At 44.7% G+C, this 23843-nt stretch overlaps 1 protein-coding gene across 1 annotated transcript in view; it reads left to right on the top strand.

Moving 5' to 3' along the window:
• HTRA1 (HtrA serine peptidase 1) overlaps nucleotides 1-23843 on the top strand; it is a 55934-nt gene that overhangs the window by 12698 nt on the left and 19393 nt on the right. Inside the window, exons 2-3 of the mRNA XM_061186386.1 lie at nucleotides 19713-19812; nucleotides 20226-20430. Coding sequence (XP_061042369.1) covers nucleotides 19713-19812; nucleotides 20226-20430 — 305 coding nt within the window. The remainder of the gene's footprint in view (nucleotides 1-19712; nucleotides 19813-20225; nucleotides 20431-23843) is intronic.

Raw genomic sequence — 23843 nt, 5'->3', positions numbered from 1 at the left:
GATTTCTCTCCTGACCCTCAGGGAGAAAGCAGTCAAAGTTCAGCAGAAGAGGAAGCATTCTGTGTTTCTCTGCTGTCCCAGCTCCTTTAACTGCAGCCTGCCTGCTGCCCTGTCTCCCCCTCAGCTGGTCTGGCCTTCTCCTCCTGTGCCCCTCAAGGTAATTCTCGAATTCATCATGCAACCTCACAAAGAGAGCCTTTCTTAGTGAAAAGGCATCCCGGTGCCTTCCCTGGATGTGGACCAGCCCCTCTCCCAGCTGCGCGGTGTCGGGTTACTTAACTGCCCACTTCCTGGCCCTGTCTCCACAGCCTACACACCTGGCACAGGTGTCTTACTCGGGCCTCAGGTGCCTGCGCTTGGCCAGAGTTGTGGAGGCCACCTTCCAATCCTGCCATCAAAAGTCGTGGCAGTAGTGGGATTGCTGGGTCGTATGGTAGTTCTATTTTTAGTTTTTTAAGGAACCTCCATACTGTTCTCCATAGTGGCTGTATCAATTTACATTCCCACCAACAGTGCAAGAGTGTTCCCTTTTCTCCACACCCTCTCACTGGGCATATACCCTGAGAAAACCATAATCCAAAAAGAGTTATATACCAAAATGTTCATCGCAGCTCTATTTACAATAGCCAGGACATGGAAGCAACCTAAGTGTCCATCAACAGATGAATGGATAAAGAAGATGTGGCACATATATACAACGGAATATTACTCAGCCATAAAAGAAATGAAATTGAGTTATTTGTAGTGAGGTGGATGGACCTAGAGTCTGTCATACAGAGTGAAGTAAGTCAGAAAGAGAAAAACAAATATTGTATGCTAACACATATATATGGAATCTAAGAAAAAAAAAAGAAAAAAAGGTCATGAAGAACCTGGGGCAAGACAGGAATAAAGACACAGACCTACTAGAGAATGGACTTGAGGATATGGGGAGGGGGAAGGGTAAGCTGGGACAAAGTGAGAGAGTGGCATGGACATATATACACTACCAAACGTAAAATAGCTAGCTAGTGGGAAGCAGCCGCATAGCACAGGGAGATCAGCTCCGTGGTTTGTGACCACCTAGAGAGGTGGGATAGGGAGGGTGGGAGGGAGAGAGAGGCAAAAGGGAAGAGATATGGGAAACATATGTATATGTATAACTGATTCACTTTGTTATAAAGCAGAAACTAACACACCATTGTAAAGCAATTATACTCCAATAAAGATGTTAAAAAAAAAGTGTCAAATTTAGAAAAATAAATAAATAAAAGTCGTGGCAGCGCCCGCCATTCAGGGTAAAGCTCAGTCTTCCAGCTTCTCTCTTTCCACGGTGCCAGCGGCTGGCCTTGGCCTGCAGCCCTCTCATTCTCTCTGCTCTGTTTTATCCCCATCAGAAGGAGGGGGACCTTTGGCTCAGGGCAGTGTGGTGCCCAATGCTCCCATGCCCCTACTCCCACACCCCATCCTCACCAGGCTTCTCTTGGCCTCTAGGTAAAGGTGCCGACAGTGAATGGAATGGGACTGGTGAGAACAGACCCCTGGGCCCGTGTGGATGATGTGCCTGGCGTGTAATCATTTCTTCCTGGGGGGGGGGCCCTCTGGATTTGGGCCTGGATTTATTTACCAAGCAAGTAGCCTCTTTGTAGTTACTTTTAATCTCGCCATACTAGGGACAGAGAAATATTCAGATGTGACCCTGGGACCCTCTAAAGATGAAGAAGAGGACAACCTCCAGCATATACCCCCATGGCAATGCATTCTGAGGTATCGCTGGTTTCTAGGCCTGAATCTAGGCTGGTCCTTGGAGGATGGGGTTCCAGAGACGGGACCTCATATGGGGAGCTCCTGCTCGGGGTGCTTTGGCTGTGGGAGGGTGGCTGATGACAGGCGAGGAGTGCATCCCAGACCCCTTACTCAACTGAACCATTCCCAAAGGCTATTTTAAGTTTTCATGACACCCCACTGGAAACCTGCTGTGTTTGCTCCTTTATTTACAGTTTCTGAGCCTGTGGGAGACTGGCTGGCTGTGAAAAGAGAAATTTCCCAAGGCTTTTGGGCAGGACTTTGAGTTCAGAACAGTTGTGGGTCCAAGCTGGCATCTCAGGGGTCATTACTTTTTCTGGTCCTTCAAATGAAAATGCGAATATGTTTTCCATTGGCTTTCATTTCCAACCTCTGTACAATGCATATGTGCCCTTGCCTTGAAAAGAACGTTATTTCTTTTGTCACTTATGCCCAGGTCCACACACGGAAGGAAGAGAGGGCTGGACCGGAAGTGTCAGGGGGACTGGGGCCGTGCAGGAGGGAGGCTGCCCTGACCAGCCTGCCACAGTCCTTTGGCAAGTAGACCCTGGACGAGTCCAGCCATCGTTTTGGCTGAGCTTCTTTCTTCCCATTTTGTCCTTTCCCCTGCATCTTGTCGACTGTCAGGATCGGGCTGTGCTACGATTAGTAGTCTTTAAAGTATGACTCTGTTTGCTGGCGTTTAAAGTTGAAGAAATTAGGTGAAAAATCACAAGTGAGTTCTTCCCTTTCTCTGTGGAGCCGAGAGGGACCTTGGAAGCCACCCGATTGCACCTCCGTATTTTAAAGAGGAGGAACCTTCGGCACGAGGGGCTTGCTGCGGTCGCACGGGTTGCCTCACGGAGTGTGAGCTGTACCGGGCATCTTAGATCACAGGAGGTGGGTGCCTGCCCCCTAGCATAGGGGATGTTTCCTTGGCTCCTATAGACTGACTGCCTGTGGACTCCTGGGCTCAGCCAGATTAAGGCAGCATCTCCATCAGGTCCTGAGCAAGTGTGACGCTTCTCAGTACTTCATTTGCACTTTGGGTTTTAAATCAGATGAGTTTGGAAAGCAGGCAGGGCCGGCTTCACGGGTGTGCCACCCACTCAGGAGGAGCCCACCCCTGGCTTAATGCTGTGCTGTGACCAGCTTGGAATTCTTAATAATTTTGGAACAAGGGGCCTCCATGTTTTCCTTTTGCACTGGGCTCTGCAAATTACCTAGCTGGTCCTAAATGTGGGACGGTGCCTTAAAATGCCAGTGATTTGATCAGTCTGCTCCTGCAACTGATTTGAATTTTGAGAACATGCTGTTCCCGTTGAATAAAGGAGGATTTCTTTCTTTTCCCTCGAATATACTGTGTTTTGTTTTCCCAATTAGCCCTGCTTACCAACTCTGTTGAGAATTTGGAGAGCGCGATTGTTCTTGCTGGAAGGGAAGGTTGCGTTGTTAATCCTGAATCCTGGCTCTGAGTTCTCAGGCCTGGAAGTGGGAAGTGTATCCCCACAACTGCAGGAGCTGCGGGGGACTGGAGGCTGGGTGAAAGGGCTGGGACCTGGAAGGGAGGCCACAGAGGCAGAGCAAAGAGTCCAGCTGGGGAGCCAGACAGATGGCTTCCGCCTCTGCCGCTCGCCAGCTCTGAAGCTTTGAGCATCGTGCTTGACTTCTCTGATCCTCCGTTTGTTTCCCCATCTCTGTAGACTGGAGGTAAGATCCTCCCTGCAGGTTTGCAGGAGTGGAGAGTGTGCATTAAGGAATCTTGGGAGATAGAGCTGGGGACTCAAAGCCACGTGATGGAGGGAGCTGTGGATGAGACAGGAGATGGGGATGTCCTTGGGGGTCCTGCGGTAAGTTCATGCACCCCAAGTGGCAATTACTCAGGGGAGACACCGAAAATGGGCCAGGCCTGCCCGAATTAGAATGTAGAAGTGGGATTCTTAGAAGTTTCAAAAGTGTGGGAGGAGCCTTTTGGAGGTGTTGAGATGTACCGGGGAGGCTGAGTGCAGGGCTGAGAACTGGGAGGTGATAACCCAGCTCGTGGCCTCGAGACGGGCATGGGGTTTAGTGCTTTTTGTGCTTTTCTCATTCAGGACTCCCAACTCGCAGAAGTCGTGGTATTATCTCCATGTTGCAGGAGGGGAGACTGAGGCTTGGACAGGGAGAGCCGCTGCCTGAAACGACACAGCTGTGAGGGGCAGAGAGTCAGGATTGGAGGCCAGGTCTGCTCTGGAGTCACTCTGGCATTAACAAGGAGCCTTGCGACCTTACCCAACCTTGCTGACCCCGCTAGGAATGTTCTGAGGTTGGAGTTCAGCTTGGCCTTCCTGTCTCTCCCAGACACGCTGGGTTTGTGAACCTGAGCTGCTAAGCCGGGGTGGGAGAGGGTGGGCAGCTCTGCATGGAGAAGGAACAAGGGACCAAGGGACGGGGCCGAGGGACAGAGCGTCCAGATCCAATTCTAGGACAACTGTAGCCAGATATGGGACAGGGGCCACCCTGGAGGGCTGCCTTGGTCCTCCTACAGTGGAAACAAACTTATGGTTACCAAAGGGGAAAGGTTGGGGGGAGGGATACATGAGGAGTTTGGGAGTAACATATACACACTACTATGTATAAAATAGATAAACAACAAGGACCTACTGTATAGCCCAGGGAACTACACTCAATATTTGGTAATAACCTATAAGGGAAAAGAATCTGAAAAAGAACAGATATATATATAGATTTAGATGTAGATAGATATGTATAACTGAATCACTTTGCTGTACACCTGAAACTAACACAATATTGTAAATCAACTATACTCCAATATAACAACAATTAAAAATAGAATGAAGTGTATCCATGGCACGCTGGCCATGGCGACTTGTCGGTCACTGAGAGTCCTGGCCGGCAGAGGCAGTGTGTCCTGTAGGTGTAGCTCAGGTGTCCTGCTGGCCTGGCTCGGGTATCCCCCTCTTAACACTGTGAGCCAGCCACGTGCTCTAGGGGGTCAGGGAGCCACGAGGGTGGGACCCAGGCCCTGTCCCTGGGCAAGATTTGGTACTCCCACCTACCCCTGGCAGGTCCAGTTTTATGGGATCTGAAACGTGGACAATTAGGGACACCCTCTTAAGAAAAAGAATTCACAATTATGAATACAGCAGTAGGCATGGAAATGATTCCTTATTTAGATTGAGAAAACAAACTGCCACGAATTAAAAGTTTTTAAAGTGGACAAATTCTACAAACTCCACAAAACCCAGAAAAATGTCATGATGTTGTTAGTAACTACCAGATCCACTTTCACCTTTAAAAAACTCCTCCCTGCCGCCCCCCTGTATTTTTTGGCTGTAGATTCTTTGATCGCCTTTTCATGTGACATATTTTGTAATGTTTCCTCTGAAGAGAATAGAATTATTTCTTCTTATTATTGTCATTATTATTATTACTACTATTATTATTAGTTTAGTCTTTCCTCTGGCATATTTCTCCACTACCCACATACTTTCAGGGCAGATCACCATACTCCATACAACCTGTGGCCTGCAGTAGGGGCGCTGGCAGGTGGCAATAGCAGTGCCCCTGGAAACCGTTTCTGTCCCAGGATAGATAACTAGAACCAGAAGTGACTTCAAAGCACGTAAATTAAACGCAAAGCAAAATGATCCCTCTAGTTTTACTTTCCTCTTAGCCACATCCCCAAATGCCCACAGCACTCCGACAGGACAGGAGATGTGTGACAGAGGGAAGGAGACAATGGTTTCAACCAACTGCAGTTTAAATATTTCACTTCTACAGATTTTCCAAAAGCGTTTGACAGCTGAATGCTTTGCTAGAGCCCTTGAAGGGCAAATGCAGGCGGGCTCTAGGGCAAAGCCTTGTTTACCTTCACTCTAAATCCACTTATGCTTTGGATTATTGTAGCTGTGCTGGGATTCGGGATTATCCACTGGAGAGAGCCCAGGAGACCTGGCCAAGGTTCCCAAAGCTTCATGGTTTGTGGGCACCCTTGATGTCTCAGTAATTTTTCATGGCACCCCCTAGGCCAAAAGAAGGATCTGACAGTTCCATTTATCAAGTATTATAATTAGGTCCCAACACCTTAATAAGTTTTTGTGTCCTTGTAACCTATTAGTCATTTGACAAAAAAAAAAAAAAGAAAAGAAAAAAATTTTAATTTCATTATTCAATAACCACAATTACTTACAAAATTAATACAAATGATCTTTGCACACCTGTTGGGAGCCACACAGCCTCTCAAGTCTTGGAATCAGATTGGACACTGCCACCCCATTTCCAGTTCAACATTGATTTTTGTACAGTACTTTCTTTTAATCACAACGACCACCAGAAATCCAAATTCACAAAATATGGAATCATCAAAAGAATGTAGTGCAATCTGATTTTGAAACCGTGAATTGCCTAGAGCTCGTTCTCAAGGTGTCCAACAGATATCAAGTATCGCTGTGTTTCCCAGAACATGTGAAATATCCTGTGAGTTTGCTATGGCACTCAGGGGTGGTTCAGGGCAGAGTGAGAACAAATGCATTAGGACCGGCAAGACTTCTTTCTTCTTGCTTCACCTCTCATCTTTACCTGACATTTTTGCCTTAAAGATAAATGAAACACACATTTTGATGTATTTAAAGCACATGTGCAATTGTGTGCTAAATCTTTTGAGAGAAACACAGATAAAAGTCTGTCCTTTGATTCGTAGTCCCCTCGTGATTTTCATTTTCACTGCAACAAATTTTCTTCAGTGTGATAATGTATGTCAAGTACTTAACTTACTGCCTGGCTTTTTTTCAGTAAACACTTAATAATGGAAGTGTCTGTTAATTCTGATTCTGATAATAATCACTGAAACTTTTCAACACTGTGTGTGTCTCTCTTTCCTCACCTAAGTAAGTTGTTGAAAGTAGTTAAGAAGTATCATCTGTAAAACTCCAGAGATGATGGTTCCAAGGAAGCAGCATTTGTGGAGTTTTGTGCATGACTAGTAGTTTATAAAGGGGAAAGATGAATCATTATTATCTTTGGATGGGAATCTGGCAATTTTAAAACTCATAAAATTATAGGAAATGGCTACTCTTAATGGGTCATCTGTTGTGTTTAAAATTATTAATGATAAATATTTATTAGGGAAGTGGAAAGATCTGTCTTTGTAAAATGTTGTGACATCATTCTACTAATCCTAGTTATTCAGAATTTTTCTGTTTAAAATCACGTAGTACGTCATTCAATTTTCTCTTTTTGGAAATTATTTTGATATCCTAGGTTCTTTGCTTTCCACATAAATTTTAGAAATAGCTTATCAATTTCTATAAAAACTCCTGCTGGGGTTTTCACTGGGAGTATGTTGAATATGTAGATCAATTTTGGGAAAATTGATAGCTTAATAATAGGGAGTCTTCTGACCCACAAGTATGATGTCTCTCTCCATTTATTTAGGTTTTCTTTAATTTATTTCAGCAGTTTTGTAGCTTCCAGTGAACAGGTATTGCACATATTTTATTCAACATTTTCCTAAGTATGTAATATTTTTGATGGTGTGTTATAATTGGTATTTTTAAAAATTTCAGTTTCCAATTGTTTACTGCTAATACATAGAAATACAATTGATTGTGCATATTGACCTGTTATCATGTGATGTTGATAAACTCACTTATTCTAGGTAATATATTTATAGATTCTTTTTCTATGTGGACCCTTATGTCATCTGCAAATAAAGACAGCTTTATCTTCTCCTTTCCAATCTCTATGCCTTTAAATTTCTTTTTCTAATTAATTATCCTGCCTAGGACTTCAATAAAATATTGAATAGAAGTGGTAAAAATAGATGTCCTTGCCTTGTTCTCATTTTTAGAGGGAAAGCATGTAATCTTTCACCGTTAAGTATGATGTTAGTTTTAGGTTTTTTGTTGATTCCTTTTATCAAACTGAGGAAATTCTCTTCTATTTCTAGTTTGCTGAGTATTTTTTTATCATGAATAGATGTTCAATTTTGTCAGATCTTTTTTTGCGTCTATTGAGATGATCGCTTGGGTTTTCTTTTTTAGTATGTTAATTTGGTGAATTACGCTATTTAGTTTTCAGATGTTACACCAACCTTATTTATCCTTTCCTGGGATAAACCCCACCTGGTCATGATATAGTATCCTTTTTCTTATATTGCTGAATTCTATTTGTTAAAAAATTTAAGAACATTTAGTCTGTGTTCATGCTGGATATTAGTCTATAATTGTCTTTTATTTATTTATTTGAATTTTATTTATTTTTTTAGACTGCAGGTTCTTATTAGTCATCAGTTTTATACACATCAGTGTATACATGTCAATCCCAATCTCCCAATTCATCCCACCACCACCCCCTCCCCCCTGCCGCTTTCCCCCCTTGGCGTCCATACGTTTGTTCTCTACATCTGTGTCTCTATTTCTGCCCTGCAAACCAGTTCATCTGTACCATTTTTCTAGCTTCCACATATATGCGTTAATATATGATATTTGTTTTTCTCTTTCTGACTTACTTCACTCTGTATGACAGTCTCTAGATCCATCCACGTCTCTACAAATGACCCAATTTCGTTCCTTTTTATGGCTGAGTAATATTCCATTGTATATATGTACCACATCTTCTTTATCCATTCGTCTGTCGATGGGCATTTAGGTTGCTTCCATGACCTGGCTATTGCAAATAGTGCTGCAATGAACATTGGGGTGCGTGTGTCTTTTTGAAGTATGGTTTTCTCAGGGTATATGCCCAGTAGTGGGATTGCTGGGTCATATGGTAATTCTATTTTTAGTTTTTTAAGGAACCTCCATACTGTTCTCCATAGTGGCTGTATTAATTTACATTCCCACCAACAGTGCAAGAGGGTTCCCTTTTCTCCACACCCTCTCCAGCATTTGTTGTTTGTAGATTTTCTGATGATGCCCATTCTAACTGGTGTGAGGTGATACCTCATTGTAGTTTTGATTTGCATTTCTCTAATAATTAGTGATGTTGAGCAGCTTTTCGTGTGCCTCTTGGCCATCTGTATGTCTTCTTTGGAGAAATGTCTATTTAGGTCTTCTGCCCATTTTTGGATTGGGTTGTTTCTGTTTTTAATATTGAGCTGCATGAGCTGTTTATATATTTTGGAGATTAATCCTTTGTTGATTGATTCATTTGCAAATACTTTCTCCCATTCTGAGGGTTGTCTTTTCGTCCTGTTTGTAGTTTCCTTTGCTGTGCAAAAGCTTTTAAGTTTCGTTAGGTCCCATTTGTTTATTTTTGTTTTTATTTCCATTACTCTAGGAGGTGGATCAAAAAATATCTTGCTGTGATTTATGTCAAAGAGTGGTCTTCCTATGTTTTCCTCTAAGAGTTTTATCGTGTCTGGTCTTACATTTAGGTCTCTAATCCATTTTGAGTTTATTTTTGTGTATGGTGCTAGGGAGTGTTCTAATTTCATTCTTTTACATGTAGCTGTCCAGTTTTCCCAGCACCACTTATTGAAGAGACTGTCTTTTCTCCATTGTATATCCTTGCCTCCTTTCTCATAGATTAGTTGACCATAGGTGCGTGGGTTTATCTCTGGGCTTTCTATCCTGTTCCATTCATCTATATTTCTGTTTTTGTGCCAGTACCATATTGTCTTGATTACTGTAGCTTTGTAGTATAGTCTGAAGTCAGGAAGTCTGATTACTCCAGCTCCGTTTCTTTCCCTCAAGACTGCTTTGGCTATTCAGGGTCTTTTGTGTCTCCATACAAATTGTGTGATTTTTTGTTCTAGTTCTGTGAAAAATGCCATTGGTAGTTTGATAGGGATTGCACTGAATCTGTAGATTGCTTTGGGTAGTATAGTCATTTTCACAATATTGATTCTTCCAAATCAAGAACATGGTATACCTCTCCATCTGTTTGTATCATCTTTAATTTCTTTCATCAGTGTCTTATAGTTTTCTGCATACAGGTCTTTTGTCTGCCTAGGTAGGCTTATTCCTAGATATTTTATTCTTTTTGTTGCAATGGTAAATGGGAGTGTTTCCTTAATTTCTCTTTCAGATTTTTCATCATTAGTGTATAACAATGTAAGAGATTTCTGTGCATTAATTTTGTATCCTGCAACTTTCCCAAATTCATTGATTAGCTCTAGTAGTTTTCTGCTGGCATCTTTAGGATTCTCTATGTATAGTATCATGTCATCTGCAAACAGTGACACTTTTACTTCTTCTTTTCCAATTTGTATTCCTTTTACTTCTTTTTCTTCTCTGATTGCCGTGGCTAGGACTTCCAAAACTATGTTGAATAATAGTGGCGAGAGTGGCCATCCTTGTCTTGTTCCTGATCTTGGAGGAAATGCTTTCAGCTTTTCACCATTGAGAATGATGTTTGCTGTGGGTTTGTCGTATATGGCCTTTATTATGTTGAGGTAGGTTCCCTCTATGCCCACTTTCTGGAGAGTTTTTATCATAAAATGGTGTTGAATTCCATCAAAAGCTTTTTCTGCATCTATTGAGATGGTCACATGGTTTTTCTCCTTCAGTTTGTTAATATGGTGTATCACATTGATTGATTTGCGTATATTGAAGAATCCTTGCATCCCTGGGATAAATCCCACTTGATCGTGGTGTATGTCCTTTTAATGTGTTGTTGGATTCTGTTTGCTAGTATTTTGTTGAGGATTTTTGCATCTATATTCATCAGTGATATTGGTCTGTAATTTTCTTTTTTTGTAGTATCTCTGTCTGGTTTTGGTATCAGGGTGATGGTGACCTCATAGAATGAGTTTGGGAGTGTTTCTTCTTCTGCAATTTTTTGGAAGAGTTTGAGAAGGATGGGTGTTAGCTCTTCTCTGAATGTTTGATAGAATTCACCTGTGAAGCCATCTGGTGCTGGACTTCTGTTTGTTGGAAGATTTTTAATCACAGTTTCAATTTCATTACTTGTGATTGGTCTGTTCATATTTTCTATTTCTTCCTGGTTCAGTCTTGGAAGGTTATACTTTTCTAAGAATTTGTCCATTTCTTCTAGGTTGTCCATTTTATTGGCATAGAGTTGCTTGTAGTAGTCTCTTAGGATGCTTTGTATTTCTGAGGTGTGTGTTGTAACTTTTCTCTTTTCATTTCTAATTTTATTGATTTGAGTCCTCTCCCTCTTTTTCTTGATGAGTCTGGCTAATGGTTTATCAGTTTTGTTTATCTTCTCAAAGAACCAGTTTTTAGTTTTATTGATCTTTGCTATGGTTTTCTTTGTTTCTATTATTTCTGCTCTGATCTTTATGATTTCTTTCCTTCTACTAACTTTGGGTTTTGTTTGTTCTTCTTTCTCTAGCTCCTTTAGGTGTAAGGTTAGATTGTTTATTTGAGATGTTTGTTGTTTCTTGAGGTAGGATTGTATTGCTATAAAGTTCCGTCTTAGAACTGCTTTTGCTGCATCCCATAGGTTTTGGATCATTGTGTTTTCATTGTCATTTGTCTCTAGGTAGTTTTTGATTTCCTCTTTGATTTCTTCAGTGACCTCTTGGTTATTTAGTAACGTATTGTTTAGCCTCCATGTGTTTGTGTTTTTTACGTTTTTTCCCTGTAATTGATTTCTAATCTCATAGTGTTGTGGTCAGAAAAGATGCTTGATATGATTTCAATTTTCTTAAATTTACTGAGGCTTGATTTGTGACCGAAGATGTGATCTATCCTGGAGAATGTTCTGTGCACACTTAAGAAGAAAGTGTAATCTGCTGTTTTTGGATGGAATGTCCTATAAATATCAATTAAATATATCTGGTCTGTTGTGTCATTTAAAGCTTGTGGTTCCTTATTAATTTTCTGTTTGGATGATCTGTCCATTGGTGTAAGTGAGGTTAAAGTCCCCCACTATTATTGTGTTAACTGTCAATTTCCTCTTGTATAGCTGTTAGCAGTTGCCTTATGTATTGAGGTGCTCCTATGTTGGGTGCATATATATTTATAATTGTCATATCTTCTTCTTGGATTGATCCCTTGATCATTATGTAGTGTCCTTCCTTGTCTCTTGTAACATTCTTTATTTTAAAGTCTATTTTATCTGATATGAGTATTGCTACTCCAGCTTTCTTTTGACTTCCATTTGCATGGAATATCTTTTTCCATCCCCTCACTTTCAGTCTGTATGTGTCCCTAGGTCTGAAGTGGGTCTCTTGTAGACAGCATATATATGGGTCTTGTTTCTGTATCCATTCAGCGAGCCTGTGTCTTTTGGTTGGAGCATTTAATCTGTTCACTTTTAAGGTAATTATTGATATGTATGTTCCTATGACCATTTTCTTAATTGTTTTGGGTGTTTTTGTAGGTCCTTTTCTTCTCTTGTGTTTCCCACTTAGAGAAGTTCCTTTAGCATTTGTTGTAGAGCTGGTTTGGTGGTGCTGAATTCTCTTAGCTTTTGCTTGTCTGTAAAGCTTTTGATTTCTCCACCGAATCTGAATGAGATCCTTGCTGGGTAGAGTAATCTTGGTTGTAGGTTCTTCCCTTTCATCACTTTGAACATGTCATGCCACTCCCTTCTGGCTTGTAGAGTTTCTGCTGAGAAATCAGCTGTTAACCTTAAGGGAGTTCCCTTGTATGTTATTTGTTGTTTTTCCCTTGCCGCTTTCAATAATTTTTCTTTGTCTTTAAGTTTTGCCAATTTGATTACTATGTGTCTCGGCGTGTTTCTCCTTGGGTTTATCCTGTATGGGACCCTCTGTGCTTCCTGGACTTGGATGGCTATTTCCTTTCCCATGTTAGGGAAGTTTTCGACTATAATCTCTTCAAATATTTTCTTGGGTCCTTTTTCTCTCTCTTCTCCTTCTGGGACCCCTATAATGCGAATGTTGTTGTTTAATGTTGTCCTAGAGGTCTCTTAAGCTGTCTTCATTTCTTTTCATTCTTTTTTCTTTATTCTGTTCTGCAGCAGTGAATTCCACCATTCTGTCTTCCAGGTCACTTATCCATTCTTCTGCCTCGGTTATTCTGCTATTGATTCCTTCTAGTGTATTTTTCATTTCAGTTATTGTATTGTTCATCTCTGTTTGTTTGTTCTTTACATCTTCTAGGTCTTTGTTAAACATTTCTTTCATCTTCTCAATCTTTGCCTTCATTCTTTTTCCGAGGTCCTGGATCATCTTCACTATCATTTTTCTGAATTCTTTTTCTGGAAGGTTGCCTATCTCCAGTTCATTTAGTTGTTTTTCTGGGCTTTTGTCTTGTTCCTTCATCTGGTACATAGCCCTCTGCGTTTTCACCTTCTCTATCTTTCTGTGAATGTGGTTTTTGTTCCACAGGCTGCAGGGTTGTAGCTCTTCTTGCTTCTGCTGTCTGCCCTCTGGTGGATGAGGCTATCTAAGAGGCTTGTGCAAGTTTCCTGATGGGAGGGACTGGTGGTGGGTAGAGCTGGGTGTCGCTCAGGTGGGCAGAGCTCAGTAAAACTTTAATCTGCTTGTCTGCTGATGGGTGGGGCTGGGTTCCCTCCCTGTTGGTTGTTTGGCCTGAGGCGACCCAGCACTGGAGCCTACCTGGTCTTTGGTGGGGCTAATGGCGGACTGTGGGAGGGCTCACGCCAAGGAGTACTTCCCAGAACTTCTGCTGCCAGTGTCCTTGTCCTCACGGTGAGCCACAGGCACCCCCTGCCTCTGCAGGAGACCCTCCAACACTAGCAGGTAGGTCTGGTTCAGTCTTCTATGGGGTCACTGCTCCTTCCCCTGGGTCCCGATGCGCACACTACTTTGTGTGTGCCCTCCAAGAATGGAGTCTCTGTTTCCTCCAGTCCTGTCGAAGTCCTGCAATCAACTCCTGCTAGCCTTCAAAGTCTGATTCTCTGGGAATTCCTCCTCCCGTTGCCAGACCCCCCAGGTTGGGAAGCCTGACGTGGGGCTCAGAACCTTCACTCCAGTGGGTGGACTTCTGTGGTATAAGTGTTCTCCAGTTTGTGAGTCACCCACCCAGCAGTTATGGGATTTGATTTTATTGTGATTGTGCCCCTTCCTACCGTCTCATTGTGGCTTCTCCTTTGTCTTTGGATGTGCGGTATCTTTTTTGGTGAGGTCCAGTGTCTTCCTGTCAATGATTGTTCAGTAGTTAGTTGTGATTCCGGTGCTCTCGCAAGAGGGAGTGAGAGTACGTCCTTCTACTCCGCCATCTTGAACCAAATCCTCTTTTTTTTTAAATTAGAAAAGACATTTCTTTTGGCCACATGGCATGTGGGATCTTAGTTCCCTGACCAGGGATTGAACCTGCGTTCCCTGCATTGGAAGCACGGAGTCTTAACCACTGGACCACCAGGGAAGTACAGTCTATAATTTTCTTATAATATTTTTGTCTGGCTTTTATATTAGGGTAATGCTGAGTTCATAAAATAAGTTGCACAGTGTTTACCTTCTTTTTTGAAGAAAGTTTGTGAAGTATTAGTATTACTTCTTTCTTAAATGTTTGGTAGAATTCGCCAGTGAAGCTGTATGGGCCTGACATTTTCTTTCTGGGAAGGTTTTTAACTACAAATACAACTTCTTTAATAGATATAGGATTATTTGGATTATCAATATCTTCTTCAGTGAGCATTGATAAATTATGTCTTAAAAGAAATCTGTCCATTTTATCTAAGCTGTAGAATTTATGTGCATACATTTGTTCATGATACTTCCTTATCATACTTTTATTGCCTGTAGGATCTGTATTGATGCTCCCTCTTTGATTCCCTATGTTAGCCATTTTTGTCTTTTCTCTTTTTTTCATTAATCAGGAATGTACAAAATACCTTACTTTCATGTTTCTGAATTCTGAATTGCCAGCTTTCTGTAAGTGGCAACCTGTTACTGAATGCCAGCCAATTCCAGCTTTCTGTATGATAATGGAGTACCTAGAAGGGCCAGGTCTCGACCCCGCTTGAGACTCCCCATCCTCATTACCTTCTGCCACATCAGTTCTGGCATAATTAAACAAGGCCCTCACTTCATAGAGGGAGTTATATTCGTCTTCTTCTGGTGAGGTTGGTTACTCCATGGGAATTTGAGAGTGCAGCTGGGCTTCAGTTCAGGCTAGACTATTCTGCTGACACAGTCCCTGTCTCCCAGTGGCTGCAGGCTGCTCTTGTAAGCTGGGGAACAGAGGTACATGTCAAAGCCAGAAAAACTGGCTTACCGCACACCTTCCCCTTGATCTCTGCCTCTGCACTGGTGGCCACGATGGCCCTGTTAGGAGGAGCCTCTAAGACATACACAAATTTGCCAGGGTGCGGAGAGTGGTTCTCTGGACACTTTCACCTCTCCCTTTACTCCTCTGCTGGGCCACTGAGGTAAGTGGTGCTCACACCTGTCCAGAGCTGCCTACTGAGCGGCACCTCCACCAGTTCTTTTGTTTTTTTATTTTTAAACTATGCCATAACTTGGCCAAGCACTTCATCATATACAGTAGCTCATAAAATCAGCATCAGAAACACATGGAGGTAGATGTTATTATCATCACATTTTATGGACAAAGGGAGAAGACTTGGAGGAGTAAGGTGACATACTAAGGTCACATAGCCAGTAAGTCCCGTGCCAAGTGTCACACTCTGATCTTTCTGAGACCAGAGCCTCCGCTCTTACCTATCCTCCCCATGCTGGGTGGCCTGGATGCCCCAGCCCTCCATCTGTCTGCATCACTCGGAGAGTGGGTTGTGGCAGAGCCAGCCCAGGTCCATCTCTGGAAGTCTCCACCCGAGTTGACCCCTCTGGAAGGAAGATAGTTGACCCGCAGTTGAAATCACAGCAGATGGGGCCAGCCAGGGTTTCTAAAGACCATGAGGCAGCAGCAGCTTCCTTTAGCTTGATGGACAGCCTTTTAAATGGAGCAGGACCCTAGCATTGAGCCCAGCTGCTCTTAGCAACACTTTTATTCCTCATTCTGAAATTGCATTTGGACAAGACAAACACTTCTTTGGTTTGACGTTTTGCCCATCTTTGGACTATTGATAGTTCCTTCAGTTCGGTGGTTTCCGCTCTATTTATTTCTCCCATTGACACAGACCCACCAATGATAATAGAGGTCACCCGTTGCTTTTTCATCTAAGCTGCACAATTAAGGCTTGTCACTTGGGCTTTTCAGTATGGTCTGTGCTCCCACTGTTCCTCCTTTCTGTTTATTCATCTGCAGAATTAGGGGAGTCCTGTGCCCAATCTCAGATTCCACAATCTCCTTATCTTGCTGTAGCATGTTGGAGTGAGGGGGAGAGACAGGGATTAGATCATAGAATGTTGGAGCTGGAATAGACTTCACAGCTCATTCTAGAGGTAGTTGGCCCCATTTTACAGACGGGGAAATGGAGACCACCCAGTAGACTGCAAATGGAACCTGGGCCTTCTAGTGTCCAGGACAGCGTCCTTCCTGCTCTCCCACGTTGCTGTCCCAGGTGGACAGACCCTGGAGCCACTTTCTCTAGTGTGTGTGAGGAAGCAACTGCTTCTTGTTTTAGCTGGAAAAACCCATGCTCACTTTCATCCCTGATGTGAGCAGATTCTCCCAGGCTTATGTGGGAAGTAGAAAGAGGAAGCGAGTGAATGATTTTTAGTGGCAAGACTCTAGTAATCGTCCTTCTTTTGAGGGTCTCAGAATCTCCACACTTCCCTGGGGGTTGCTGGCCTTGTTGGAGTTAAGCCTCCTTTTGGCCTTTCCCAGGGAGCTAGTCCGAGGGAGCCCAGATGCATTTGTTTACAGTTGTCTCTGGATGATGTTCACCAGGTTCTGTGTTGGGAAGGAATGTTCCTATCCCCTTATTTATATCTCCTGTTGGAGAATGCAGGGAGACACACCAGTTAAATAACCACAACTACCTGGAATCCTGGAAGGGCAGCAGATGTGTTATGTGGAAAAGTTGTAGGTCTGCTCAGATTTTTCTGTTATTTATACACTCTGTGAAGAAAATTTAGTGTCTCTAGAGAAGTCATTTATAGTCTCTGAGCCTCAGTGTCTCTAAATATAATATGAGAACAATATCTGATTTTCCTCTTCCACAGGAAGGGTACCATAAGGAAGGCTTTTCTCTTTTTTTTTTTTTTTAATAAATTTATTTACTTATTTTTGGCTGTGTTGGGTCTTTGTTGCCGCATGCGGGCTTTCTCTAGTTGTGGCGAGCGGGGGCTACTCTTTGCTGTGGTGTGCAGGCGTCTCATTGTGGTGGCTCCTCTTGTTGTGGAGCGCAGGCTCTAGGCACACAGGCTCAGTAGTTGTGGCACACGGGCTTCAGTAGTTGTGGCACACGGGCTTCAGTAGTTGTGGCGCACGGGCTTAGTTGCTCCACGGCATGTGGGATCTTCCTGGACCAGTGATCGAACCCGTGTACCCTGCATTGGCAGGCGGATTCTTAACCACTGTGCCGCCAGGGAAGTCCCAGGAAGGCTTTTCTTAAGTTTATTTATTTTATTTATTTATTTTTGGCTGCGGTGGGCCTTCGTTGCTGTGCACGGGCTTTCTCTAGTTGCGGCGAGCAGGGCTACTCTTCGTTGTGGTGCGCAGGCTTCTCATTGCAGTGGATTCTCTTGTTGTGGAGCACGGACTGTAGGCGCACGGGCTTCAGTAGTTGTGGCACGCAGGCTCAGTAGTTGTGGCTCGCAGGCTCTAGAGCACAGGCTCAGTAGTTGTGGCGCACGGGCTTAGTTGCTCTGCGGCATGTGGGAGCTTCCCGGAGTTGGGCTCGAACCCGTGTCCCCTGCACTGGCAGGCGGAGTCTTAACCACTGCGCCACCAGAGAAGCCCCAGGAAGGCTTTTCCGATGATACCATATGAAAGGGTTCTGAAAGCAAAAATAATAAAAATGATGCTACCATAAACTTGTTGAATTAGTTAATCTTGCTTAGTAGTTGCAGATCTTTTTCTGCACCTTACAAAAATCAAGCTACGCAAAAAGAGAGCAGAGTCCAGCCCTGAAATAAAGCAGCTCAGAGCCCAGTAGCCGTGACAGAGAGGGGCCCTTTGTTTATCGATGGTCTCTCACTTCCAAGAAGGAAAGCTTGGGAGAGGCGGGCTGGTACCCGGGATGTCCCTGTGCCCAGGGGTATTGAGCTGGGGAACTGAGGTCCCTGGTGGGGACACACAGCCCAATCTGTACAGATGCTGTGGTGCCACTGGGGGCGCCTGTGGACATGCAGCTCTGAGAGCCACAGAAGACTTGAGAATGTCACAGCTTTCACAGCCCGGCACCTGGAGAACGGCTATACCCCTGGCACAGAGGGGGGTGTGTGTGTGTATGAGTGTATGTATCTGTGTATACGAGTGTAGCTGTGTGAATATATATATGTGTGTGAGTGTAAGAGCGTGTGTGTATACGAACGTGTTTTGGTGAGAGTCAGAGTCTGTATGTAAGAGCATGTGTGCATGCGTATGTGAGTATGTGCGTATGTGTGTGGATATGTTTATGTGTGTGTACATGTGAGTATATGTATATGTGTGTACGATCATGAGTGTGAGAGTGAGTGTGTTTGTGTGTGTGTGTGAGCATATATTCATGAGTGTGTAAGTGTAGGTGTGGGCGTGTGTGTGTGTGTGTGTTGGGGGCACAGGCCCTTTGGTTAGCGAGGGGCAGTTTTGCAGGCCTGTGGTTTCCTCTTAAACTTCAGCCTCCTTGCGAATCCCCCTGTGTGAATGGTGAGGGAGGTGGACCAGTGCTGCTCAGACCATCTGTGGTGAAGGGTCAGGGTTCTTTTCCTTTTATTTCCTACTCATCATGGATCAGTACTTTTGTAAAATATGCTAAAAATGAATTACTACCAAAATATAGTTTAAGAAGACACAAAATATCAGCCCCAATTTAAAGTTTTTAGATGCAAGAGGCATAAGATTTCTCCGTCAAATTGCTATGAAGGTTTCTGGAAGCTCCCTGTGAGTTCCTGCATGGGGTCAGGTGACAGCGGGGCTGGCAGAGCTGCTAGGTGCAGCCCTGTGCTCGACCCATGGGCCGAGGCGGAGAGGAGGGAAAGGAAGGGATGCGGGGGTTGTTGGCTGCGGACTGGCCTGGAGCGCCTCTGCTGTTCAAGCAGAGAGACTTGCTCAGGAGTATCAGCAGGTGGCACGGGTTTGGGGTCAGAGCGAGAGGCTCAGGCTGCCTCTGCCACCCGTGTGCCCGCAGAACGGGGGCTCCCAGCCCCTGAGTCTCCAGGAGCTCATTTCTGAGTCAGATGCCATGGGTGTGCACATCGGGCTGGTGGTAACTAACTTTTTGCCTTGCTGGGAGACCTACAGACCTACAGTCAGATTTGTGATCGATAGCTTTGTCTGAAAGGAGCTTTGCAAATGCCCACCATAGGGGGTTCCCTAATTACAGTGCCTATGTTTATAGAGAGAATTATGGTCATTCGATTTTCTCTTTTTTTTTCCCCAACAGAATCAAGGCATCTCTTGTGTCTTTTGGCCTGGGATGTCCTGGGGTCGGGGAAATGGAGTGAGTGCTTAAGATGTGGTGGGAAGCTGCTCTGGGGACAGACAGCGGGAAAGACACCATCTGTGCCTTTGCCTTAATGCTTTTTCATAGTAGCCTTTTAAATCTATAACATTTGATGGGCATCTTGTCAAAAGCAGCCTCAGCCCTCCCCTCGACAGCAGCGGTGTGCTGAGAAGGGCTGCTGTGTGGTGCTGCGGGAGTTGGGGAAGGGACACTGGTGGACGGTGCCATGTCAAGGTGACCCTCGGGCGACCAACTCTTTGGAATAACGTAGGCGGCCCGGGTATCTGCTGGTGCCTCTGGTTCAACGTTTTCGAGGTGAAACTATTGAGAGCAAGGAAGCCAAGCCAAGAGGTCATCTTTGGTGGGTTTTGCCGTCTTATCTGAGTGGGTATTTCCTCAAGAGCCAGAAAGATCTTTGCAACTGAGCCCAGTTGCAAAGGGCTCTTGTCCTCACCCTCCTTCAGGTTTTTTGGCTCTTCTAACCTATATCTTTCTCCAGGTGACCACAGCACAGAGCACAGCATCTTTAAGTGTCTCGTCTTTGTTTCTGTTCTCAGGGCAGGAAGATCCCAACAGTTTGCGCCATAAATACAACTTTATTGCCGATGTGGTGGAGAAGATTGCTCCTGCTGTGGTTCACATCGAACTGTTTCGCAAGTAAAGAGAGCCTTCCTTTTGTTCCACGGCCTCTGAAGCTCCCACCGAAACCGCTGCCATTAGCAAAACATCAGAGCTATTTAAAGTGTCACTGAATATAGTCCTACAGGAAGATAAGCATTTCTCCCTTGGGATGTTTTCCTGTTTGACTACTTAAATCTACATTCTTGACCCTTCTAGATGTTTTAAGAACCTCTGGTTCTGAAGAGATTCCCTAAGAATATTTTCTAAGTGGAATGTTTGGATGCGTATAGAAGTCAGTCTAACGTTCCGTTTTTTAAAGTTAAATAAAGCCAGTGTGTCAAGTAACAATTGCTAGATGCGTGCTGCTGTTACAGAATCAGTTCATCAGTGTGTCTCAGAGCTGATCTGAAGATGTTTCAGCCTTAACCAGGTACTTTTTTTGGTTCTAGGCTTCCTTTTTCTAAGAGGGAAGTGCCAGTGGCCAGTGGGTCTGGGTTTATCGTGTCCGAAGATGGACTGATTGTGACAAACGCCCATGTGGTGACCAACAAGCACCGAGTCAAAGTTGAGCTGAAGAATGGCGCCACGTATGAGGCCAAAATCAAAGATGTGGATGAGAAGGCCGACATTGCACTTATTAAAATTGACCACGAGGTAGGTGTGCTCCCCACCTGCAGGACCAAATTCTCAGGTGCCTTGACTGACATTTGGCTAAATCTGGAGAGGTCAAAAGGCACCAGAACTCCCTGATTTCATGAGATTCTGAAGCGGGACCAAACCAGTCAAGTCTGGACCAAAGGAGAACATTTAGGAGATGCTGAGTGTGACCTGGGGTGGGGGAGGGGAGGGAGCTCATGGAAGCTTCTTTAATAAGCAGGCTATCAGGTTAGAGTTTTAACAGTAGTGTTTTCAATTTTTATAAAAGAAAGCAATAGGTTTATAAAGAAATGAGTAGGTAAGCAGTGAAAATTGAGTTTCCCTTCCATTCTTACCCCTGAGGCAACTGTGGCTACAGATTTCTGTTCATGTGTGCACTCATCACGTATAGAGAATTTACTGGGTTTTGAAGTTAGCCATCATTAGCATGTGAACAGCCACTCTGAAAACAAACCAAGTCTCCCAAATTGGGTTTTTGCAGAGTTACTAGGTGTGTTTTAAAACAATACTCCACACAAAAAAGTTTTGGAAACCGTGAATTAAAACAAAGCTAATGGATTTCGTCCTCATAGCACTTCTCAGAGCTTTTAATATGCTAACGTGCATATGACTCTCCTACAAAAGGGTGTGTACTCTAAACTACAATTTTCTGAGTGTAGATTTTTTTTTTTTTTTTTTAAACTGAGACACGAAGAGCTCAGTTTGGGAAAAGGTTTGCTTTCTTTTGAAATATTCTCCATGTAGGCATTTTTGTTCTGTTGATTTGTTTAGCAGCGTCTTCATACCTGAACTTAAATCCAATTTTTTTAGACCATCAACAATTCCCACTCTTTGGTACGTTAGTTATGGAGGTTTGTTTTGCTATGTGGCAGGTGCCTAGAGAGATGGTGTTTTCTGGTTTCTCCACGCCCTTGTCATTTTCCAGACTTCATCTGGAAAGAGGAATCAGGCTAAGCTGGAACCTTGTTTCTGGCCCAGGAAAAGATCATAGACCTAGAGCCAGGAGGGATCTTCTTCTCCGGCTCTCTGTACGTTTTACTTGATCCGAGCTGTGAAGTCAGACCCAGGTGGTACAGCACAGGCTGTTTATGTTTGTGTTGTTGATTGGGACAGAAACAGGCTCTGTGCCTGGTGTAGGTAACTGGGTAACTGGCCTTTAGCGAGGTCTCAATTGCGTATTATTTCTGTTAGGTTACCGTGGAATTTCTGTAACAACTGATCTTTCAAAATGTATTTATCGGTCACAGTATAATCATAATAACTTCTACTTGATAGGCTCCAAAGCTGGACCAGGCTCTGCTTTCATTTGTAACTTTCACTTAATCTGCACGATAGCTGTATTATTGCCATTTTATAGAGGAAGAAACAGGGGTTCAGAGAGCTTAAGTCACCTGCCTGAGGCCACACATCTAATGCTGTGGTGAAGTTATAGCCTCCGAAGCCGGCCAGGCTCCCCAAGTGCCCAAGCCCGTGACCGTTATGGGAGGGATGCAGCCCGGCCTTTTGGTGTGATGGGCTGGCTCAACTTTAAATAGCCCGCTGGGAGGCTGGCGCACCCCGGTTTAGGTTCACACTGCTTGAAAGGCGTCCAGGATGTGGTAGTCTCACCGGAAGGAGGCGACCAGAATAGCATATCCTGTGGCCACACGCGGGACTTCTCAGCTCCACCGAGCCCTGGGGAAGCAGCCAACCTTGCGGGCTGTCTGCAGGCAGGGCGCTGGTCTGGACGCTGCGTGAGCTGCCCCCGCGGGCTAATTTCATGTTTGGCACGCGTGGGTGCATCCCGTGCAGCTGCTCTGGCCGGGGGATATTCTTTTCAGCTTTTGAGCCAAGGTGGCGAGTGTATTCTCCTGTCATCCCTGGCATGTCCCGGCAGGCTGTGAACCATCTCGACAGACCAGCTTTGTAAGGTGTTTCTGACCTGGCTCTTGCTGTTCCCGGGAGGCTAGCCTTCCTGCCAGCAGCACGCTATTTGAGATGCGTTTCTAGCCCAAGAAAAAGGAGCTTGAAAATTTAAAGTCGAACTAACGTGGCCTTTCAAAATGGAATCAGAAATGAGAGGATATTAAATTGCAGACGCCCACACAAGAGACTGGTTTCCACTGACTAAACTACTTTTTTTTTGCTGATAGTAGTTGGAAGTGGGGAGAGTAAAAACATCTCTTCCAGCTCTTTCCGTTTTGTTCCCTTAGTTTGATGATTGATTATTTAGGAGAGGGGGACGGGGACTGGCGTGAAATGAGGCTCAGTTTGGAAGGAGCCTCTCACCTGGGTGAGTACAGATGTGCCTGACCACATGATAAATGCGCCGGCAGCGCTGGGGGTTGAGGTGAGCTTGCCTCGCGCCGTGTCACCTCAGCAGCAAGAAACAGGGCAGGAAATCTCCGAGGAGGCAGGACAGAACCAACAAAAATTGGACTTGAGGATCGAAGTCATTCCGAATGGCGCTTGCCATGTGAGGTCAAGGCCCAGCCTCCCCAGGGCCATTTGCTAATAACCCAGCGGAACAGGTGTGACCGCCCCCCCGCATACACGGGCCCAATGGTTAAGTTGGTGCCTTATAATCTGGGCCCATTTCCTCCCCCCAGCACCAGGATTTCACTTGAAGGGCTCTCCATTACTTAAACAGCCATCCTCCTTCCTGAGCGTGCTATTCTTGCCACTTTTAATGAATGGAAATTACCATGGACATCTGTTGTCACTGCCCACTTCTCACCCACCCCGTTCCCCCTTCTTCTGGGAGCAGAGGCCAGCATCTCCTTCGGGGTCCATTTCTCCCCCACTGGAAAGTCTTGAAGGGGCCACCGGTCATGGCACCCCACCCTCCGGGGCCAGGTGGACACAGGACCCATCAGACCGAGCAGATCTTCAGCTTGGAGTAGCAGCTGGATGCCACCCACAGAGAAACAACATGGGGGAAGCTGGTGTAGCCTCTGCTGCCGGGACCCCGCTGCCCTCTGAGTTCCTGCCCTTTCTGAGCCTGATCTGCCTCCTTTCCCTTCCATTTTGCAAGCCCCTCCTCACATCTTCCGTACACCTGCCTCGGCTTGAAGTTGCCAGAGACGTTTCTGGGCTTGTGACCAAAGGAATTTTTGCTTCTCACTGCTGAGCAGACACATGTGCACTCACTTTCCCCGCTGAGATCTGAGCCGGGGAGAACCTTTGGAAGAAAGCTCACCGAGCAGAGCGGCTGTCTTACCCTGGTCTGCTGCTCCCACCAAGCTGGAGAAGGAGGCTCTCCCCCTGCAGGCCTATCCCCTCCAGCCACAGCCGGCCGGGGCATCTCTTTCTGGGCTTCTGTCCTAGGATTTGCAGCTCCCCTTTCCTCAGGACCATGGCTGGGACCAGCATTCATCAGGGGAGGGGATGCCAGCTGCAGGAAGGAAGGACAGCATGCATGCAAACGGTTT

Source organism: Eubalaena glacialis, chromosome 1 (assembly GCF_028564815.1).
Source record: "Eubalaena glacialis isolate mEubGla1 chromosome 1, mEubGla1.1.hap2.+ XY, whole genome shotgun sequence".
Taxonomy (NCBI): Eukaryota; Metazoa; Chordata; class Mammalia; order Artiodactyla; family Balaenidae; genus Eubalaena; species Eubalaena glacialis.
Note: the sequence above shows the minus strand (reverse complement) of the source record. Positions and strands in the feature narration are given on the sequence as shown.